The 24,046-nt window shown below is 40.3% G+C and overlaps 2 protein-coding genes across 2 annotated transcripts; both read right to left on the bottom strand.

Moving 5' to 3' along the window:
• Positions 1 to 9,146: 9,146 nt before the first annotated feature.
• On the bottom strand, positions 9,147 to 18,171 carry zgc:158828 (probable ATP-dependent RNA helicase DHX35). Its single transcript, XM_034590904.1, is given in 22 exon segments — positions 9,147 to 10,865; positions 11,041 to 11,152; positions 11,299 to 11,370; positions 11,461 to 11,507; positions 11,509 to 11,543; positions 11,690 to 11,819; positions 11,916 to 11,993; positions 12,089 to 12,279; positions 12,418 to 12,472; positions 12,715 to 12,839; positions 13,029 to 13,239; positions 13,804 to 13,962; positions 14,088 to 14,184; positions 14,285 to 14,397; positions 14,787 to 14,846; positions 14,995 to 15,064; positions 15,635 to 15,696; positions 15,778 to 15,882; positions 16,005 to 16,082; positions 16,360 to 16,452; positions 17,555 to 17,682; positions 18,046 to 18,171. Coding segments are annotated over 22 exon segments (2,100 nt in total). The 5' UTR covers positions 18,086 to 18,171; the 3' UTR covers positions 9,147 to 10,826.
• A 1,246-nt stretch (positions 18,172 to 19,417) lies between these two features.
• rab5if (RAB5 interacting factor) lies at positions 19,418 to 23,813 on the bottom strand. Its single transcript, XM_034590903.1, has 4 exons — positions 23,376 to 23,813; positions 21,619 to 21,722; positions 21,402 to 21,531; positions 19,418 to 20,986 (listed from the first exon to the last, which is right to left on the bottom strand). Exons 1-4 carry the CDS (start codon positions 23,484 to 23,486, stop codon positions 20,945 to 20,947), a joined length of 387 nt encoding a protein of 128 aa, XP_034446794.1. The 5' UTR covers positions 23,487 to 23,813; the 3' UTR covers positions 19,418 to 20,944.
• Between the last annotated feature and the right edge of the window lie 233 nt (positions 23,814 to 24,046).

Genomic DNA, 24,046 nt, shown 5'->3' with positions numbered 1-24,046 from the left:
ATTTCTTATCTTTAACCTGCGCATGTTTGTCAAGGCATGGTATTATGTTGAACAAGCTTTCTACACAACAACCAGTGTTGTCAGTTTATCTACTCTAGAGATCTGTGTGAAGCCTTTTGTTTGATTTGAGTTGAAGGCCAAAATAAAGTAGAGAGGACAACAGCACGAAGCTGTGGACATGGTCTCAGCAGCAGGGACGAGGACAAGTTGTTCTTTCCTGTGTCTGTGTCTTTCCTTTAGTTCACACACACACACAGCTTAAAACTGGCGCTGTTTCTCACATATCAGCAACAGAGACAGGAAACCAAACTGTCAGCCAACACGACAATGTCCATCAAGTCCAAAAATTATTATTACGGAAAATGAGACTCTAAAGGTTGCAGCTCAACAAAACTACCCAAACTGACTGAGAGACACTACAATAATTAAATCCAAGTGTGTAATGGTGGCAGAGACATATCCAGTGAAGGTCTGCTCTCAATAAAGTAGTAATTAAAGGACCTGAATACCAGTTAGAATGGCACTCAGTAGAGGTCATACATTCACCAAGGCCCAAGAGTCCCCTTAAATTCAATCAAGCCACAGGGAACTCCACACACTCATAAATATCAGTCCCCTAAACATGCCTGATTTTTAAAAAATCAAGATCCATTTATTATTGGATCCAGCCCCTGATACATAACCTAAGTTTAATTGGTTCTTCCCTGACGCGTAGCGCATCCTCTTACCAGGTTTTGTGGAAATCTACTCAGAAGTTTTTGCGTAACCTTGCTGAAAAGAAACAAACGGATGAAGGGTGAAAACATCCTTGTGGGAGGTAATGAGACATTTGGTCACTGTACCAGACAGATGAACATTACAGTATAGAACAGGGGAAAAGTGCCTGTATTTAATATAAACTAAAGCTTGTTTAGGATAAAGAACACTCTCCATCAATTCATACTTTTACCCCAAGTGAGTCCAGCCTGAAGGGCCTCAAGTGGCCGACCACTTCAATCACACCAACCCTTTCTCTCAGTGAGGAGCGTGAGGGGGGCACGGGGCGGCAGAACAAGTTTAAATCCCAGTGAAGATGTTTTTGGCCTTGATCACCGTGCCCATCGATCCTAGGCTGATTCCCACTCAGATACGTCTTATTTTATTAGTGGCTTCGGCCTTCTGCTGCCCCATTCTGCGGTGATCAATACCATCATGGGGATGGCCCATATTTTTCTCACTTTTAGTGCCTTAACGCTGTTTAACCGTGTCACCTGATAAACGACAGGCCCTCCCCAAACACTGATTTCCTATTGATTTCTCCCTCATTCAGCCATTCCTCCCTTCGTCACTCTCCCATTGTTTTTATCTCCAGTTATCTGCTCCCGCTATACTGTCCCCCCTTCCCCCACCTTAAGTCGAGGATGGACATTCTAGCCACCTTTAATCCATTTCAACCACAAACACCCATTCGGAGTCAAGCTAAAGTGGCTCTTTTAATGAGAGTCACTACAAACTTACCTTGTGACCAATAATAAGCAAGACAAAACACAATTTCAAGTACTGAGAGGGAGGTTTGTGTTTCTCATTTGCCGCCATTACCCACCAAACGGCCCGCACACAAACAGCGATGGAGACCTATCAGTGAGCGAACGAGCGTCGGCGGAGCAGGATACAGTGACCACCACGCAACAGATGCTATGACAACCTGGAGGGAGACAGCTCCATCCATCATCAGCTGACGTCCTGGTGATTGAAGCAGGGTTTGGACTGCGGAGGAGGATGCACTGGGAGTTCCAGCCGGGCAACAGACAATCCACTTACAGGGGTTCTAAGACTATAACTGTTTAAACACGTGTTTAAACACATGTGTAGCATAGATGGCAAAATTAATGTGAAAGTAGAACCCAAACAAAAAAATGTGAAAAAAAAAAGGTGAAATATGGTGAAAAAAAAAGACCAACTACAAAGACAACAAATGAGAAAAAGAATGGACCTTGTATCTGGCTGCACTACATATATCTCCCTCTCTTTTCTCACACTGTACATTATTTATGCAAAATTAAACCTGCTCCGATTCCTGCTTAGTCTGGCTCATCCACTCAGTTACCTCTTTATTGATCTCTCATCTAAGGCACTTCTGTAAATCCAGTCTGTTCCTTACCGCCTTGCTGCCATTAATGCCATTAAATATGGGTCCCTTATCACCAGATACTTTGAGGGTGTCTGGCCGGACCTGTCCACCTCATGATACTGGCTTTATTATCTAATTCACAGGATGATACAATTATCTTATCACTGTGAAACTCCTGTGTTTATTTCAAGTTTATGTCCTGTAGAAAAATAAGCCATTGCCTCATTTTGTGCATGAACTTTACACGTGAGCCTTCGTACAACTTTGCCTGTAACATTTTTAACCTCCTGTAAAAGATTAGAAAATGACTACAAACAACATTTTTCATAAAGAAACTGTCATCTCTTGAAAATCTGGTGTAATTTCAGGTCTGAATAAGTAAAATGACACCATGAGCATCTGTTAAGGAAGCGGCTAACATGACCTGGCATCTTTTATTAGGTCTCTCACCCTTTAACAATGGGTTAAGTGATAAATTGACATTTGCAGCACCGCCTGCCAAGTAACAGTGGGTACAGAGCATACTGAGAAACTGACCGTGAAGTAATAACGAGCGAGCGGTCAAGAGCAGAGATTTTCTATGAACACGCAGGGAAGGGGAGTTAAAAGGGTTGTGGGCTGTGAGAGGAGCAGCTTCCTGAACAAAACTGGCCGGCTTTAACAGCTACCCCGCTACAGTAACCCCCCTGCAAAGTTATCAGACTGCAGGCATGGAGGAGCTTGAGCACCAGCTAGCGGTAGTGGAGTTTCACTGCCAAGACGCCCCGCACCAAACACATTAATCATGACCAGGGGAGTGTAAAATTCAATCGGCTCCTTCCATCCATTTCATGTGAAGCAGACTGAAGGCCGGCCTTGTAGTGCCTGTGAAAGGAAGGATGAAAAAAAGGGGAGAAAAAAGAAAGAGGAGCTCCCTACACTTCATCAGAACCCCTACTTCATAACAAATGGTGTGTCTCTCTGGCGGAGGAGTGCCATCAGAAACACGCGTTCTCTCTATCCATTTAATTCCGGCAGTGGAGGAAGGGTCAGGGAGGGAGCAGTGGGTGCGTGTTCTGCTCTCCGCTCGCCGCTTCCCCAGTCACACAGTAAACTACCTTTTAGGAATTGTTTCTCAATAAGAAATGATCAGTCCATTTATCTGCACCAGGCGGGCCTGTCTCCTCACCCAGACCTCCAATATTTTTCGTTTGACCTGATCAGGGCTATAAACTAGACCAAGACACTTTCAATTTGTCACCCGAGGAGGCCTCTGCGAGTCCCATGTTACTGATTGCATCCTCCCTCCCAAATGTAAAAATTCCTCCCATGCTTGAAATCTCTTTTTTTCATGCATACAGCTACTTGGAAATACAGGTTTTTGTTCATGTTATAGAAAATGTCCTGAAAAATGATCACATCCACCCACCATGTCCAGAGCTTAATGTTATCTCCTGTTAATGGATACAGTGAGAGAAAACTGGTATTTGTAAAATAATGAATAATTAATTATGATCTTGTAGATGAATGCAAAAATAGCTTTCTCACCCAGCCTGTTAAACAAACTGGAGCGCAATCATTTAGTCAGTTATTCAGTTAATCAATCAACAAACAATTATTTCTTTATTCGACTTACATTTCTTGAAAAGCTTTGGGGCTTGAGCTATAGGTTATAAAACTAGTAATATAAGAAGATGAAGATTCCTATCCCGAACATGCGAGGATTAATCAGTTAATTGAAAAAATGTAATCAAGATAATTGAGCAAATTAATTTATAATGAAAATAATCGTTAGGTCATGGACGTAGCTACCACTTCACTTATTAGTAGATTCTAAATGAAAGCATTAATCGATATGTTTAAAAATAGAATAGTGTTTATACATGTTAATTTTAGAAAATGTGCTCATCACTGTTATTTCGCCAGTTTACAAGGAAACTTCACTATCACTGGGTTCAAGCAGTAATTTTCTAATGTCATGTCATTAACCTTGAATCTCATGTACATACACTCACATTATGCTTTCACAAGATGTTAAAATCCTTTATCACAGTATTTGCATAGTGATAGTGTTTATTTTATACTAAACAAATTGAGAGAAAAAAATATGGATAATAAAACAAGACTGGAATGTTTGTTTTTGGTTGAATCAGAAAATTAAATGTGTGCTAATTAAAAAATAATTCATCACATTGATGCAAAAATCAAGTATGAATCCTACACTGCCTTAAAGAAGAAGTCCACGGTGGCCTTGCAATGTAAAGGAGTCACATATCGTCTGATCGCACAATCCTACACGAACAAATACAATTCAGAAATGCACTGTGGACCCCTTTAATAACCAAGATCCTCAAACAACTGGGAGCTGGCACTTATTACGGGTTGTTCACTGAGGGGAGAAATATTAACCACACTGTTTTCTTTCAAAACATGTACAAACTTTGAACAGGGGGTAATTACAATTCACACATGACTCGTTTTCCCATCAAACCGTTTAGAAACAGTTAAACATTCTTTGAATTGGGTAGAACATGTCAATGATTTTTTGACAGCACTGAAATATGGCGAGGGACACTCAACCACGCACACACCGCCTGTTCCTACTGCTGCCTCGTCCCGAGTCACATGCACGCGATTAATCACTAATACCTCCGGCTGTCACGTCGCATGTATGTCATTACACAACACTAATGGGCAACTGAGTGGAACTGAAAAACACATGTGGAAATTTAGCCTCTCTTACTTGTTTTGTTGTTCTCTGCCGCAAAAGGCTTCCTTCCTGTCACAGCTTCACTCGCCGTACTTCAGAGGATCCCTGAAACACAGAACAAACAAGATTCACAAGACTAAACCACTTTTATTAGATTATGTGAATTAATAAAACATCTTAAAGATTAATAACATAACCGTGACTTAATGATCTAAGATCATGACGTCTGAGAACAGATCCTGTATCTCAGTTTGGCTCATATTTGTTCCATTGTTCCTTTGCTCAACAGATCCAACAATGGGACACCAAGCATTTTGTTGCCAAAGCTTAAAGCTTTTGTTATATTATATATGTTATTATATATATTATATTATATGCAACAATGATACATTTTTAAGTGATGAAACGTGATATGAACAGTAGTTAGCTATATTTTCACGTCTTTTAGTTCTGTTACAGACACAGACCAATGTCACAGAGAATGTTGCCTACCTTAAGAAAATAAAGCAAAATAGTATTATAATTTATTAATAATAATAATAATAATAATAATAATAGAATAAGTGTGATGACAGGATTTATTTAGTATAATTCAGATCTATCAGTTTGATGCTGTTCATTCTGATTTGTGGTTCTAAACAATGAAGCAGAAAACTTGTTTCTAGGAAAGGTTTGTGTTACACAGGGTTTGCAGTCAAATTACTCACATTTCTATTCCTCATGCAACTGAGTTCACCTTCTTAAGAAAGAGTACCACAGACAAGTATGTTATTCTACACACAAACTAAATACAATAATTACGATTCATTTTGTCATTATGGTCAGAAACAAAGCAATTACACAGGATTTTGATTCACTCAGGCAGAGGATCAGGGAGGAAAATGTATAAACTGAAGCAAACACAGTAAAAGCGTCTGCTGAAGCAAAGAACTAGTCACCTCAGGTAACAAGGCAAATCTGAAGCTCTGGAGAAATACTGGGAGACAGAAAGTATTTTGCATATAAACATATTTAGATAAGTGGGATATTCAGTCATGATTGACTAATGTGTTGGCTACATTTTACGTTGCTTCTTAATTGATACAATTAATGTCCAATTACTTCACTTAATTGTGTTGTAACAAATAATCATTACTGATTAATTGACACAAGAGAAAAAAACGTTCTTACAGATTTGACCCCTACAGGTTATCATTCTCTATTTAAAATGGAGGGTACAAAGAAATGCTGGGATGTAGTGATGTTTGAGTTTTGTCCGATTTGAACTGAAACAGCCAGAGATTCATTGAGGAATCAGCTCTGGCTCTTTGTTTTCAGATGTAGGCCCGTTGCCTGCGCTTTATTTCAACCGAGACGTCACTCCTTCATTCTGCAGCTCTCAGGTAACCGGCCCAGGTAAAAAAACACTAGTCTACACTCACCTTGTTCTGCCAATAGAGAGGCCAACATTGGCTGTGCTCTGAAAATGAGAACTGCTCGTCTTCCACTACGCACTAGTCTTGTCTTCTCTCCCTGCTTTAGTCTTTTTCTATATGTTATATGAAATATCTGAGTTTTTGACTGTTGTTTGGTCAAAATAACATCTAAATTACATTGCATTGATCAATCACCACATTCTCTGCAGAGTTATAGATATTGAACATTCATGGTTTCAATCCTGTTCACAAGTATATCCTTGCAGCAGTGGCCAGTTACAAAAAAAGCTAAATGAATAAAACATTCTTCTTTTTCAAAATGCTTCCAGCAGTGCCATCTCAACTCCCCTTTACCCACACCACAGACTGTCGACCCATACCTGCTGGCTAATGGAGGAAGAGCAGGGGGGTGACAGTCCCTCTACTGCCCTCCAGTGGATAGCTGCAGAAGAACTTGAAACTCAACTACTATAAATAATATCTTTTATCAAAGTGAATTTCAGGATGCATATGGGGGGGTGTATCTGCATAACCCTGCTCCTAAGGCTGACAGCTGTGATCAATCTAAACAGCTGCAACATGTAGATATGGATTAAAACTCCATTTGCTCCATCGTTCAACCACACAAACTCCAACTCCTCAGGAAATGTCAATTTTCTATTATTGCTATTCTCGTAGAGCTATGGCTCTGGGTCAGGACAAGGAGCAGGAATTTAATGGTTTGATCCCAGACTCCCCAGTGGTGTCAATGTGTCTTGAAATGTGAAGTTATTTGAGTGGTCTTACAGACTAGAAAAGTTCTACAGTAATGCAGTTAACACATAATTTAATCAGACATGTGGCTGCTGCATTGGTCAATGAATAAAGTGCAATTCTAAAACAGTGTAAAAGACAGAAAAGTTAGTCAAATAATCCCTTTCAAAATATTGAAAGCACCACAAGTTGAAACACCTTTACAAGCTTTGTTCAGGACAACATCTTCTAAATGTATATTTTTTAACATAAATATACAACACACGTAGAATTTATCACCAGGTTTTGAACTGACCCGGAACATAAAGCTTGTTGGGAGTCAAATGTAAACTCTTTTGTTATCCACTCTCTATTGGTTAAGAGGAGGGAGAACATGACCTTTTAAACTGGCTTATTATAAAAGTCAAAAGATAACATTTGTATCAGTCAGGATCACTTACTATCATAATAAATGTCACACTATTATTTTAATAAAGTTTAAAGACAGATTTTTGCTCCTGGGTGAAGGTTGTGGTTTCAAACTTCCAAATAACAGACGTTACACATAGTCTATTTACTATATGTGTTATACCCACTCACTGTACTTGTACTTTTGCTATATTGCTATTGGATTGAAATTACATTACAATAATGACAATAACATACAAATACAATAATATCAACTGGTAGTAGGCATTAATCAGTGCGGCAGAACATACAAGGGATATTCTCCATCTTGTCCTATTATTCCAAAATAAAATATCACCCAGCCCTAAGGCAACTCAACAGCACCACAAACTGCAGCCTCCATTTTGACGACTGAATTAAATGAACACCTTTGTGACACAGTTTCAACAAAAGCCGAACATGACAACCTGCATGGGGTTTAAAGGCAGGAGTCTTATCTAAGCTAGTTTTAGCTAACAGCAGGTTTCTCTGAGGTTAATCACTCAGCCTTGTTTGAGGTGGTTTAAAAACACTCACCATTGTTCCACAGGAGTCTGAAGAATCTCCTCGCATCTCATGGTTGAAGAAATATTCCATAAACATTTTTAAAACCATTTTCCTGCATTAGGGCCTGTGTTTTCATAAGAAACATGGAGTCACCGCCAGCTGAACTTCTCCTCAGGTGAGGACACTTCCCGCGCTTTTTCTTTCTCATTATTCTTTTTACTGCGTAGCAATGTACCCACTGCAGAGCTTCACCTGCCTCCTAGTGGGCGCTTTTGATACTACAACCCTGCTCCCAGATTTGTTCTTTGGTATTTTTATAGATGTTTAACACGTAAATTTGAGAAAATGCAACAAGAAATGTACACGACTGAAGAATGTTTTTGTAGGCTATAGCAAGACATAACAGAAAACATATTTGCCGATATATGTTGTGGAGTAAAAGTGAAAAGTCCCAGAAAATAAAAATACTTTAGAGATACATGGAAAATGTATCCAAGTACAGTAACAAAGTAAAACAAATTTAATAGTTAGTGTTGCATGTAAAAAATGTTGATCTGGAGAGTGATGGAGCCCCAAAGTGACCGCCCTCTTTAGCCTATTCTTTTAAGCACCAGATGAATACCTGTAAAGGCCTTCTTCACTGACCCGTCCACCTTGGACTATGGCACGCGGTGGATGCATGGTTGTCATGGTGCTACATCAGGGTAAGGGGTCATCTAGTAAATGTGTCATTAAATACATTTGATTTTGTTCTTTTTTTAAGCTTCCATCTTTCAAGTGGCAGAGCAGTGAAGTGCAAAATATTTTTTAAAAATTACATCAGCCTTGTATTTGGCTTTAGCATTTCATAGACGCTGAGAACTGAGTACTTTCTTTATCTTTTAATGGCTTCCTGTAGTCAGTATTCTGAACTTATTAGTGTGCTATTCATGAAATGATTATTTCACTCACTGTACATTAACAGATCCCTCATATGTTCATCATACTGTATCTCCAAATTGGGCCAGTGGCTCAAACCCAAGTAACTTTTCATCAAGTACTTTAAATCCATACACTTACCACAACAGCAACATACATACATACATTCACTACAAAGATTCTTCACACTTACAGATGATTTTCTTCACCATTCTGCTCAAGTCTTTGTTTGTGGTACAACAGTGACATCACCTGGCAAAGACATGAACTGCATGAAGACGTACAAAAAGTACTTCAGTGAGTAAAGAAATCAGAAGCCGATTCTCAGTGCATGACAATAAGGCTTTATTAGAGGGTGGGAGGAAGAAATGGCAAGTGATAGTTTCTTATTTCAGAGGTGAGCAGTGACACAGGTTTACAGATTACTGCTTTGGCTGCACAAGTATCAGCACAAACGAGAATAAACGAGTCGTCTCGCAAAAAATGTTTTCATTTGCGGTGAAGTCTACGTGCTGATCGAGTGTTTATAGGTCTACATCAGAGTACCGTTAAGCATGCAAAGGTACTTTTGTGTACATTTGTGTGTTCATCTAATTTGAGCTGTTATCTATGCTATGGTGTGTTGTTCTGTGGTTTGATTACAGGTTCAGTGAATCTACACTCTTGACCTCAAGAACAAAACCATGCAGCAGGAGCAAAAATGGGTGACTGTGACCTCGCTGGTTTGGATCCCAGCAGAGCGAATGACAAAACTTTTAATACTTGAAGCTCTCTGACGCTTTCAGAGCCAAACACCTCTGAAGACAAACCAAAAAGTAAAGTACAACCAAAGACGAAAGCAGAAATGTCGGGCACATTCATGCTGTCTATATGGAATGGAGGTCATAAATACTGTAACTGGACATTTTACTGAACACCAGGTTGAAGATGTGGTAGGTAACAAGGAAAGAAAAGTACATTATGGCCTTGCTCAGAGGTGAGACGATCCATAAGAGGAAACGCAATCACGATGACCACAGAGATAAATGCTACTGTTTCCTTGAGGCTTTGGATACATGTGTGAAAGCACTTTGTCATCACAGCTAGAAATGGCACTTCAGCTTTAGGTTTGATTTCACAGCTTTTCATTTACAATGCTCGAGTGTATTTGCACATTCCATTCCAGAAAATGAAATGTGAAATAGACTGATAAAGAAACCGGGCACAGAGCGGTGACAAGGCCACTACGCCTGAGCTAGACAGTAGTTACAGAGCAGAAAAACCAGGAGCCAAAAATAAAGCAGACCTTTCACAGTATTATCTGAAAGTTGACTGAAAAAAATAAATGTATATCCCTCTTTCGGTCTGAAAATATATACCACTACATTCTGCCCGGATGTTGAAGAGATCAAAACTGAATTGGATTCAAAGTGCCAATTAAACCCCAAAGCACCCAGGCTAAGAGGAGAGCAAACTAACTGAAAAAACTAAAGCTCAAGTCTCTCACAGGAAAACATCCTCACACTCTATCATCTTTCATTATTTATCATGCAACCAGGACTAAAGAAATACGGCAATTAAAAAAATAATGAAGCCTAGAACCAGGTATGGACAGGCCTCTGACACAGGAGTCGATCCCTGGACCTCAGGATGCTCTGACTATGTACAAGTATGAATGAACTGCATGACGATGCCTGAACGACCGCACACACAGGCACAGCCTGGACTCATCTCACATTCATCATCACTTACTCTTAAATATAAACTACATCCTGCTGAAAAGCAAGACAAGACAAATTCAAATGGAATAAATCACATGTGTTCACGTCAGTAATAAAAAATATATCTACTTACTGCTATTCTAACATGGCCACAGAGTGTGAGGAGGATGTGCAGGTGGACATGTAAAATTAATATTTTACATATTTATATACAATGAAAAGGAGAGGGGGCACAGTGGCAACTTGAGACGGCTTTTCTCCATTAGGTCAGTGACTTTTGTCTAATCGTGGTGAATTGATGGCGAGATTTACAGGACCCGGGATCTCTTGCTGGCCAGTGAACCATGCTGAAAGAGAACACAAGAAACAGTTCAATCAAAGCAGCTCTGTTAACAGACTAATTTCCCACCAATTTTCGTGGTAATCTGTCCAGTAGTTTTTGCGTAATCCTGTTAAATGACAAACAAACAGACGAAAACATAACCTCCTTGGTGTAATAAGTGATTCTGTTTTTTGCCCTACCTTGGCCTGCTTGTAAAAGTGAGGGGCCAACTCAACCAACCAGGTAGACTCAACAGCAGTCACATCGCGCATGTAGTATTTTGATGTCTGCACCACTTCATTGAAGACAACCCTGGAGGAGACAATGTGAAGGTTTTACGTATAGTTGTTAAATTCATGTATGAGAATAAAATAGCTAAAGAAAATCATGTTTATTGGACAAGATTTGTACATAATAGCAAATCCTGCAGCAGCAGAGTGCAAGGAATGTGCACTGACCATTTTGGAGGTTTCTCCCCGAAAAGCACAGAGCTGGGGTGAATTTGAAGCTCACGGTCGTCTCGTAAAGTCCTAGCAAAGCAGATAATAAATGAATAATGAAATAATAAAATAAGGCAAATATCTGATAGAGGAGTGATAACAGGTGAAGGAGACTCTCACCTGTAGGAGCCAGAATGGTGAATGCGGGCTGCATTAGCAAAAAAACCCAGACACAATGCACTTCAGGATCACATCAGGATCTCCTGCGCAAGACAAATGTTTTATTAGATTAAAAACACACAGCTGGAAAAAAAGAAAGGTCACCAGCTACTGCCGCTACCTTATGTGTCATTCACTGTAGACAGCTAATTCGTCTCATTACACAGAGATTGACGTGATGCACACTTACCTTCACTGGAAGTCCGCGGCACCTTAAACTTGTTCATGAGACGCCGGAGCTGCTCTCGTACGGTCACAGCCCGCAGCAGACCCTTGTAGTTGAGAAAATGTTCCTGACACCACTGGGAGCTCTTCTGGTGCTGCAGGAAAAAGGAAATTGTGTAGCGTTGATTAGAGTCATCTTTATCTTGTGTTTATCTGCCACTGATTGAGCTACATGTACACTAACGCTTTACCTTAATGAACGCTTCGTACACATTCAGCATGGTGAGGTGGTCTCCCTCAGCAACTGCAAATTTCCTGTGCTCTCGGGCCTGCAGGGTGAGATAGCAAAAATTGGATCATTGTTATGCTGACACAGCGTTTCTGTCAAATAAGCTCCTTCTGAAAAGCCTGTTTTTCCACTTACGGCAGCTTTCTTCTGATTGGGCGCAGTCACAAATATATTCTGGATCTGCATCATCGCAGCTATGGTAACAATCTCCTTGGAGCAGCCGAAGTTTCCTGACTCGAGGAGCATCTTCGCGAACATGGGGCTGAGGGGAAACTCCGCCATCCGCAAACCCGTGGGATCCGTCAAACGGCCGTAATGGTCCAGACCTGCCAACACATATGCATATAGTTGAGATTCTGCATCTTGTGCAAGGACGCCTCAGCTTGTGAATGCTTGCCAACACACAATCTTGCAGTTAAGGGACCTTTTTACTTTAAAACGTTGCTGACGACCCTGTTTCTTACCTGCCAGAGCGTAGAGCAGCTCCAGAGCCTGAACCATGGTCTGAGCAGGAGGAGGCTGTTAAAGTGGAGTAAAAGAAAACGCAAGATTACAATATTTACTTTGAAAGAATTAAAAATGATGTGACAATCTTTTAAAGCCCAAACAGACCACGGCTGGATTAGTTTTATGGTTTCTGTGTATATTTTCCTCCCCAGAGACAAGGGGCCATTGTCTAATTAACATGTAAAGTACAACTCCTTTCACAGTGGGTGAGTATGACACAGCCACCCTGTGGATGCAGAGCGAGAGCTACTCACAGATAGGAAGCTGAAGCGCAGCACATTGTCGATGCCTAATGCTTTGAGCTGCAGGATGACAGGGGCCAAATTGGTGCGCTGCATCTCTGGCACAGTCGAGGCAGGCAGTTTCTCAAAGTCCTCCTCTGTAGAGACGAACAGAGGCAATAAGAAAGGGGGAGGGAAAGACGTAGAGAATAAAAGCCAGAGGGATGATGGAGGGAGAAGAATAACGGACTATATCAATTTTCCACAAAGGTTAACAACGCATATTTTCTCTAACATAACGATATTCTACACTAATCATTCTTCTGTTCCGGCAAACTCACACTTACCCGTGTAAAGTCTAAAGCATTTCCCAGGTCGGTTTCGTCCGGCTCTCCCGGCCCTCTGACTCGCTGAGGCTTTGGAGATGGGGGTGACCACCAGCGACTCGATGCCAGTGGAGGGACTGTAGGCGCGAAGCTTCACAAAGGCACAGTCGATGACGAACACAACGCCATTTATAGTGATGGAGGTCTCAGCTATGTTGGTAGCCACCACAACCTGGAGGAAACAACAGGGGGAGTTCGTCAGATGCTTTGTACAGATCAGTTTTAGTGGCTGCTGTTGTCTCCTACGTGAACAGCTGACTGCAGTGTTTAAGAACAGGGTGTTTTTTTACATCACGTTTTGGCCTCAGTACATTGGTTTGTTAGTTTGTCAGCCGGATTAAGCAAAAACTATTACATGGGTTTCCACAAAACTTGTTAGGATGGGACATGGGCCAAGAAAGAACCAATTACATTTTGGCATAGATACAGACAAAGGAGCAGATTCAGACTTTATTTTTTCATGTTTTTTGACATTTTCATCAATTTCACAAAGAATAATTCATCCTGATGGGAAAAAAATCTTGCATATTTAGGGAACTGATTTCTGTTGGGCCTTTGTGGAGATATGCACTCTGCTAAGAGCCATTCTAGTTTTCTATACTGTATAGACAGTGTGTTCCTCTTCCTTGATTCTTTTTTTCTTTATGGATTTATGAGCCATATGGGCAAAATGACAGAATTGCAAACCTTTAAAATAATTTTATCCTCGCTGTACAAAAACACAGGAGGCATTTACCTTGCGAACAGAGGAAGGTGCCCTCTCAAAGACTTTCATCTGCTCAGCATATGGCAGACCAGAGTACATGGGTGAAATTCTCAGGTGTTTCTTCATGCCATATCGTGACAGAGACCTCGCCTGCTCCTGCAGGAGGGACACCACTTTCTCCACCTCTTCCTATAAATGATAACAAGAGTTTTGAAATAACACATGGAATGCTGGCGTTCAATCTATACCCTTCTGTCCAATGGAAGTTATTAAAGAAAGGTTGAGTGGTGGTATTAGGATATGGCCACACTCACCTGACCGGTAAGAAAAGCCAGGACATCTCCGTCATCCTCCGTCTCATGGATCTTCAGCACCGTCTCCACTGTGGCCTTCACATAGTCTGGCACAGGACTGAGAACACACACAAGACGTTTCAAAATTAAAGACTGATAAATAATAAACTAATTACACAAACTTATTTCCTGAAAACTGAAATATGTGGGTTAAGCACCTGACAGTGTAGAAGACGTCCACTGGAAACGTGCGTCCTTCTACTGTCAGAATGCCACACGTGTCCTTGTTGGGATCCCCAGACTCATTGAGGTTGAAGAAGTCATGGAATTTCTTCAGAAGAAACGTGATTGTACAGTTATTAAAAAAGCATTGAGGGATTCCTTAGCTAATTGTAGCAGCAATCCTAAGAAATTCTCTTGCTGCCCTAAATTGGACTTTTTTGAAAGCACATAACTTAATATTGTGGTGCAACATAGTAATCTGAATGTGCAGATAAAAGCATCTTGAACCAAAACGTACAGTAGATGTCTGATACAGCATTTCAGCTGACTTGTTTGACGCTGAGCGCGGCAGTGGCCTGATTGTGTCTTTCTTTCATCAGTGTATTGCAGATGTCAGTACAACGTGATCTGACCTGAAATCAACTTTCCCCCGTGTCTGTCTTTGTTTTTCTTTTCTCGCCAACCAAGCATATCTGTTCATCTTAATCATGCAGTCACCTTGGCATCCAGAGTGGCAGAGGCCACAATCAGCCGCAGGTCTCGCCGCTTCCTCTGAATCTATTGAAAGAAATCAATGGCAAAAGGTAAGGAGAGTCAAGGTAGAAACGGAAAAGAAGGTACAAGTTTCTGACATTATTTTAATGGCTGGAAACATGTGACCAGGAAAACCTAAATTTTATCTACTGACAGCATCAGCTGGTGTTACCTTCTTCAGCAGACCAATCGCTATGTCTGTGTACAGGGTTCGTTCGTGCGCTTCATCTAGAATCATCACACTGAGGATCAAAGCACAACAAAGAACAGAGTTGGAGTGAATCCGAATTCTTTATAACAAAAACAAGTTCACATGTCTGATAACAAGAAGACATTTTTGGCATATTGATGCAGAAAAGGCTCAACTAATGATAAGTGACGTGCATTTAGCTGCTTCAGTTTCAGGGTCCTGGTATCGTGCACATCGGCTCACTGTCAAATTATCCATTCATCCATCATTCATCTATCCTGCCTATCCTTTGACGGTCGCAGGCAGAGCTACAGCCAATCCTAGCTGACATTGGGCGAGAGGCGCGGTGCACGCTGGACAGGTCGCCAGCCTACAGAATATTTAGAGTCTCCTATTAACCTAAACCTGATGTGCACGTCTTTGGACTGTGGGAGGAAGCAGGAGGACCCGGACAGAACCCACACAAACAGCTGAAAGAAGATGCAAACTCCAGCAAGACCAGAGGCAAACCAGGATTCAAATCAGAATCCTTCTTGCTGTGAGGCAGACTGTCATATTGTAGCAAGTCAACATATTTGCTGTGAAAACTGCCTATGGAATGGCTTCATTCACTTCATTGTACCTGTATTTTTTCAAGAGAGGATCAGCCATCATCTCCCGCACCAGCATTCCATCTGTAAGGAACTGAAGGACACAGGGACAGTTTCAGCACTGAAAGGAACCAACTATAGCAAAACAAAACCACACTCATCTGGTGCAGAATACCTTGATCCTTGTGGCTTGAGGATCAGAGCAGTCGTCAAATCGGATGGTGTAGCCCACCTCGTGCCCCAGCAGGGCCCCCCTCTCCTCTGCAACACGGTTAGCAACCTATCAGCAGGACATAGGAGGGGAAATATAAAGTGTATGAAGCAGGATTGTGTCTTTGCAGTGAAATGACATTAAAACAGCGAAGGAGCAGAACGGTCAGAGGACATCAGCAGAGCTCTTACAGAGATAGCAGCCACGCGTCGGGGCTGTGTCACTCCGATCACCTTCCCCTCCGCCGCCCAGCCAGCTTCCAGCAGGTACTGAAAGGAGTCAGATAAAAAGAGGAGGTAGGGAGATCCAAAAAAAGAAGAGGAGGAGTTCAAAGCATGAGATAGAGACATTGATGTTGCAAAACTGCACCCTGAGCTAAAATGTAACTCTGGCTGATGTGGTCCAAATCCTTCAACGAGAAAAGGCAACTAAGCATCAAGACAAGGTGACGTAAAACCAATATCAGGTATCAAACAGTGCTCTGCTTTGTGGCTATTAAATTGGTTGCATATGTGATTAGGTTGCCCCTTTCAGAATTATACTAACCTGAGGTATCTGTGTTGTCTTCCCACATCCCGTCTCTCCGACTATGATGACCGTCTGAAAGCTTTCCACCAAGTACAAGATGTTGTTTCTGTGCTGGATGAGGAAGCAATTGACAAAAAAAGCTCATCAACTGCCATTAAAAAAAGAAAATCACTTAAAGAGGCCAAAACCCACTGGACCACATTCAATGCACTTGTCACCCAACAGTTAACTCAGGCACAATAAAGAGGAAGTTGTGAAACCTTGAGAAACAGTAAGTAGAGTAAGAAAAAACAGAGAGCATGTTAGGGCTGGGCAATATGACCAAAATCAGTTGACAATTATCACAATAAATGTCACATTATTATTTCTTTCAAGTTTAAAGACTGATCTTTGCTTCTGAGTGAATGTTGTGGTTTGAATCTATTCTTTATGAGCAGAGAATGCCAAACACCTGATAAACAGCTAAACATTTTACAAACCCGAAGAGGATCAATTATCTGTCATATCTCCTCACGGTGTTTGCACAATGCAGAGGATTGTCACGAATGTTTTTTTGTCTCGGTTTGTCTGATAGTTAGCAGGATCACGCAAAAACTACAGGACCGATAGCTTGAAAACTCCCAGGAAGGAAGTGACATGGGTCAAGGAAGAACCCAGTAAATTTTGGTGTGGATCCAGAAATGTATTTAACTTGTATAGGAAACTGATATCCATGAGTGTGTGTGTGCAATTTGGTCCAGATCCAGTGCCAGTCTACTATTGATACATCCAATAGATCAGAAAATACAATCTTTTCAAACACCAGCTGTGAATCTAACATAACAGGCTGTCGCTGGATATCAGAGAAGCTGCTTCAGAGAATGTCTTCAAAAGAAAAAACATTTCTCTTTACTTCAGCCTTTAACTAGATCTTGCACTTGCTTGCACTCCTGCGCTTTTATGTTTATTTTTATCATTTTCTTTCTTTTCTGTTTCCTTTGCTTTTGAATGTCATTTTAACATGATCTCATGTTTCTTAAAATCTGCTCTCTTCTTATTTGAATAACATTTTAACATGTTTTTAGTTTCATTTATATTGAATGTCTTGTATGAAAGGTGCTATAGAAATAAAGCTCATCATTATTATTAGTATAATGATAATTATAACAGTAGCATTGCAACAGTGGATCTCCATTACAGTTTCATTCACAGTTGCACAGTGAGACTTTGGAACCTTGAAAACGGGGAGCTTCTGCCGCTGCTTCTCGATGGAGAGCGCGGTGTGCGGGTTGAAGATGACTGGCGAGCCGCTGGTCTCCGTGTTGAGCTCCCGCTCCTCTGAGATCCCCGGAGCCTCGGCGCCTGGAGCAGAGCAGATGGTGGAGATGTTTTATTTATCTTCTACTAAAGTGTTAGTTACAGAGGACGGCGGCCGGGCTTCAGCGCAGTGTCGGCGCCGTGACATAAAAGACACACGAGCCCCTACACCGGTGATGTTTAAACCGCATTAGCACTTTGGGGTTGTTTCCTTTTGACAGCTTTTCGCCTCGGTTCCGCAGAGCTAACGTTACCGGGCTGCAGGGGACCGCGCAGCGGCTGTGCAGGAGGCTGCGGCCGGAGCGAGGCTAATTCTCTGTTAGCATGTTAGCAGCTGTACACTGGTAAACTACACTACCCGAAAAACTTCCAGCAAACGTGTGAATTATTCTCTTATGTCCAACTTACCCGGCTTCCAAAATTTCATCGTGGAAAGGGGAGCCGCCATCTTGCCCTCTACGTCACATGTTTTATTTCCTTTTCCTTTTTTTCTTTTTTTTTTGCGCCTGACGTCACAGCCTATGGTTTCCACGGAGATATCACGAGTGACGTCAGCGCGCTGCAAATAATCTTCAAGCTATAATTTAATTTGAATTTAAAACGAAAGGAAATCACTGTTATCATAAGTATAAGTATCATATTGTATTATTTTACTTATATATTTTTACTTGATCAAGATAAAAGTTCAACAATTGTGTATGTGTTTAATGTCTTTAGTTAATCATTTTACATTTATTGAATTTATTGTTATTTGTTTAGGCAGTGGTCTTCTTGCATTTACTTCTCACCCACTTCATATTTATCACTTATTCTAAACATTTTATTGCTTTTATTCTTTGTTAGTGTAACTTTGGAACAGTTATTTCACATGAATTTCCTTCAGTAACGATAAAGTTCCAACTTCTCTCGCTTATCTTATCTACATTCGAGTTGTTTCAACACAGTAGTTTTTGTAATTTATTTCTATTTGTTTAATATTATCTATCTTAAACATATTATGGCCTGTTTGCATTTATGGGTTGAGTGGGAGGTTAAAAGTTAATTTATAAAAATAAATAGGTTAAGGACTAGGATATAGGTAGTATAGTAAACTGACAAAGTTAAAAACACTCATTAAAGTCAGAATGTTGAAACACAGTGCCAAACATATTGACTATTGCAGCGAGTCAAGGTTTTTGCCCACTTCACATATTAATTTGTTGGCAATTCATTTCTTTTACTTTTAAATGCAAATAACTTTAATATTGCATCTTTATTTCTACCATTTTACCTATTTGTGTTTAGCTGGCAGCAATGGATTTCCATTATGTAGTGATATCAAAAAGCTGACCTATGTATAAATTAGAGTTGCAAGAAGTAGTCAGTTGATCATGCAGTTGATTGTAAGGACACTTATTGGTCATTATTTTGATAATAAATTGTTTAAATCATTCTGCCTCTCTAATATCAAGGTTTTCTGATTTTCTCTATATCAGTGTAAACTGAAGACATTTGCATTTTTGAACTGTCAGATAAAGAGAACACACGGGGGACATTAATGACACTCCACAGACAATTGATTAATGTGGGAAAATAATCAGATTGATAAAGACAATAGGCATTATTTGCAGCCATAATATACAATAAACTGCAGTACAATACATTTAAGTAAAGGGAAATCTGTACCTTAGCAATGCCAGCATACAGTTCAATGCAGAGGTACAAAAAAATCCCTGAATGAATCAGTTACAAAAAATTAAAAACAAATTAATTTCTTTGTTTTAGTAAAAAAAAAAGAGCATTTCTTTGAAAATGAAGGCCAAATAAAGCCCATGTTTAATGATTCCCAAAAATTTGATCAGAAAATACAATCCTTTCAAACACCAGTTGTGTATCTAATATAACAGTATCATTACAATAACTTTGTCAGAACTGGTTTTAATAGGCCTCCACTATAAAATACTGAGAAATATGTTACATCAAACAAGATATAACATAAGTACAAATAAATCATTACAAGGTGGATTGGACAGAAAGGGACATGATACAGAATTTACAGACAAGTTTAAATTAATTCCAGGTAAGACTTTGATCTGGAAGCTACATGTGAGAAAACAATTTAAATTATTTGTACCCTCCTAACTTAGGTCTAAGCCATTAATCAATGACATCTAGGTTTCTGAACAGTAAATCATGGCAGTGCACAGACCAGGTTTCTGCTTGAGACTGGGAATCGTTTGCATCTGAACACAACATGCAGGATCCCTCCCTCTTTGTTTTAAGAAGTTATTTGGATGTGCAGATAAATGAGATCATTATTAGTTCCTGACAGACATTAGAGCTTTTTGATACTGGTAGCAGATACTGACTTGGGGCCGGAGAAGAGCTGATATAAACATCTTACAACCATTTGTCTTGATGTTAAAATTTGTGCGATTTCAGCCACAATATTTCAGAGTCTAAACCCTTGAGAAGAAATTACAGATTTAACTTAAAAATGCTTTGTTTATATATAATCAGCAAAAGAAATGTAGCAGAGTCACCTGTATATTTTCATAACCAAAGACGACTCCACCGTTGAAACCAGACACATACTGTAGCTGGTAACAGTAACCTATAAAAAGGTACTTCACTGTCATACCACTTATAATTCAATTGTTTTGTTCAGCCCAGATCTCCAAAAAGAAAAACAAGCACAAAGTTTAATTCAGCAGTGAATCCACATAGTTAATCCATTACTGGTAGTTAAGTACATCTGATATGGTGCATTTTGACCCTACATTAACGGTTACACTCATGGACTGATTGAATCATGATTATTATGTGACAAGACTTTGTTTACTGTCCAGTTTCTGTGATTTAAGGGACCAGCTCATGAGCAGTCAACAGGGTTGAATACACACTAAAAAAAAAAATCTGTGTTCATGTCTTCCAAAGCAGAGGAAGGTGCCTGTAGTAAAGTGACCCAGATGAATCATCCTCCTCCTATTTTCCAGCATTTATGGTACTGCTGAGCTGCTTTCTGTATCGTTACTGGTCTGTCACAGACGATGTCGATGAAGTGAGGGAGGAAATTTAACAAATGGCAAGTGTACTGGAGAATGCCTTCAAAAAAAGGAACACTCAAATTAAGAGAGATGTACAATATGTGGGCATGTTCATCATGATGGTCTTGCAGTATCTCGTTAGTCACACAAGGATTCCCATGATGCACTGAGAAGTCATACTGTATGTAGGAGCGGTGACAACCCCTCAGTTCATGGAGTTCCTGTGTTTTCATAATTTGCTTCAACAGAAATGTTCGTATTTAGTGTCCTATGGATTCCTCTCAGTCAAAATGTAGAGCTGTGTAAAAGATTATCCACACCACCTGGTAAAGACATGAACAAACACACAGATTAGATGTTAATCATTAAATTAAATGAGTAACAAACAGCTGAATTTGTCATAAACCTACAATAAGCATTGATTTGTTGATTAGACGCAAAATTATGACAAGAATGTGAAATACTACAATTGTTTCTTAGAATATAATTACTGCATGTTCATAATTACTGCATGTTATCCTGTCCATACAGGACGAGAAAAATCATTCCTTAAGCAAATATGTCATTTATTGGGGACAATATCTGCAGTTTTTGTTCTTTGATGTGTGAATAAAGAGATATACTTTCTTTAACTACGCATGCGCATCATTGCTGCTGTGCATATCCAGTGTATGCTTGGTGCGTAAATTGTACACGTCTTCAGAAACTAATGCTATGCGTCAATATTAGCATCCTCACCAGGAACAGAGCAAAAGAAGTCATGAAGCCTTCTTTGGTGAGTTCCCACGTGCCACCGTACTCTTCCTCATCGATCTGCTGAAAGCTGCTGAAGTATACATAAAGGACGCCGGCATTGATGATGCAGAATCTAGCAGGACAAACAAGTGAAGATGTTAGATTGTCTGTGTTTTATTAAGAACATTCAGGCTCAGTGAAAAGCAGACAGAATACTTACATGGCTATTCCCAGAAATCCTTTCAAAGGTGCAACTCCCCATATCACACCAAGGATTATTGCAATTATTTGTCGGAGCCAGTAAATCACATCTAAAAACTCGTCCTGTAAAAAAAAGAATACAACCAGCTTTAACATAGTGGCTCATTGTATTTCCTGATGTCATGTACTTTTCATCTGCCAAGAGGTTCAGTTTTTACCCTCGTCCATTTGTTTTTTTTATTGGTTGGTTTGGCAGCAGCATAAGGGAAAAACGACTGAATGAATTTGGGCCAAGAAAGAAAACATTCAATGTGGGCGCGGATCCAGGAATGATTTTTAAATCACTTTCTTTACAATTGTGAGATGGAAGGTTTTTGACATTTTCACCAATTTCCCAGGAAATCACGCATGGATCTGGATGGAAAAGAACTGGCATATTTAGGGGACTGATATCAATGACCGTGTGCAATTTGGTTGCAGATCCAAATGAAATGGTTGGTTATAGCAGATTTACATGTGGTTTCAGAGAAGCTAGGCTTTTTTCAGCCACCGTAGCGTACTACATTTTGGCGTGGATATGAACATAGGGGCAAATCCAAGAATATGACTTTGCGAGAAAGGGCCCTTGCAGAGCAGGGTTAGGGGAGGAAGTCTATACTTCCTCTGAGCTATACTCAGAGCCATTCTACTTTTTCTGATGTTTCCTGAGCAAAACGTTTCTTTCAGCATGTGTACGTGCGATGGAAAAGCATTTCCAGATCCAGCCTTGATTCAGGTACTCATCTATCTCTTGTTCCTAAACTGTGAGCAACAGGAATGGATAAGCTAATATTTTGACTGAATGGCGAGAATGTGTCACCAGTTGTTTTTCTCAGTGTCAGTTTCTCCTTCACAAAGTGTCGCCTGTAGCTATGACCTCTGTGGTTTGGGGTTAAGGTTTGATTCAGGCTATGATGTGGTGTTGGATGTTTAAATAGAGTATATTTCAGTTTTGTGCTGTTGGACGGAGAATAAAAGTAGTTTGAAGAAGTTACCTTGGGCTCAGGAAATCTGAATTAATTTTTCAATATTTTTAGAAGCACTTGGCAAAAAACTAAATCAATGATTATCATCTCTATATAACTTTCATTAATAGCAACATAACCAAGCTTCAATATGTATCAATATAAGGCTTTGAATAGTGTAAGAACAGTGAGGAGGTATAATGCATGATTGATCCACCTCAGATGTGTTAAATGTTTTGCTGTTAATCGAGAGTCGTTCTCAGGTCACAAAGTAAAGAACTTTCACTGAGGAGGAAACTTAAAAAATTAAAAAAGAAATAATAATGTGACACTTATCGAGATAATCACAGATATATTTGTATCTTTATACAAGTTTTGACCAACCAGTCCCTAACAGTTAATACATTTTTTCATAAGCTGATTTAAAGATGTAAAAATAATCATTAGTTGAAGCCTGGGCCTTGACTACTACTAAGTCATTTAGTGTGAGGCAACATGTGGGAAATATAAAAAAAGCATTTCAATAATGTGACTTTAACAAGGAAGGAGACGTAACCCAACACTTTCTGTGCCCAAACTACTAAAAGTAATTCTTCCCGATTTGACAGACAGCCACAACTGAGCCAGATTAACCCTTAGCATGGCAGCTAGCTCCACATAGCAGCCTGTGTGAGGAGCTAACAGCAGATTAGCTGCATGGCTAATTGTAGGGCACTTCCAGGCAAACACAACAACACAATGGCCCAGAGTACAACTCGGGAAAGTGTCTGACCTTCTCTTCCCAAACAGCGTTACTGTTGAGGGCTTTGCTCCATGGGGACTGTTTTACTCCCCCATTCAGCAGATGACTGTCTTCTTTCCGCTTCGAGCTGCTCGTCATCATTCGCTGTTTTCTGCCGCTGCTCAGGCCGAAAAAGTCCGAGGAGGAATGTGAAGGGAGCCGGGGTTGAGTTTCGAGGGAGAGGAGCTGAGGAGCAGAGGAGGAATATGTGGAGGTATTTAGAGGAATGAAGGCTCCGCTGATCTGACAGATTTCTGTCGCTCACCGTGTGAGAGCTTCTGAGCATGCGCGACGCTGTTTGACCCCGAGCCGCCAGCAGCCAATCAGAGAGTGCAACGTTTCTGCACCGCTCCTGACAGCTGCTATTAAAACCTACAGCGACCTCCAGCGGTGGAGCCCTGCTAATGTTCGCACTGGAGGCAGGATTCACCTCCCACCACCATTGACTGCCCACCACACACTGGTACACACTACTGTCAGGTTGAAAGTTAAAGGGATAGTTCAACGAAACATGAAAATTCTCTCATTATCTACTTTCCACTATGCCAATTGAGGGGTGGGTGAAGTGTTTGAGTCCACGAAACACTTTTGGAGTTTCAGAGTAAACAAGGTAAACAGCATAAATAGCGTTGCAGCCAATTCAAATACAATTGAAGTAAATG

This window comes from Hippoglossus hippoglossus, chromosome 7 (assembly GCF_009819705.1).
Source record: "Hippoglossus hippoglossus isolate fHipHip1 chromosome 7, fHipHip1.pri, whole genome shotgun sequence".
Taxonomy (NCBI): domain Eukaryota; kingdom Metazoa; phylum Chordata; class Actinopteri; order Pleuronectiformes; family Pleuronectidae; genus Hippoglossus; species Hippoglossus hippoglossus.
This window is presented reverse-complemented; position numbering and strand designations above follow the sequence as displayed.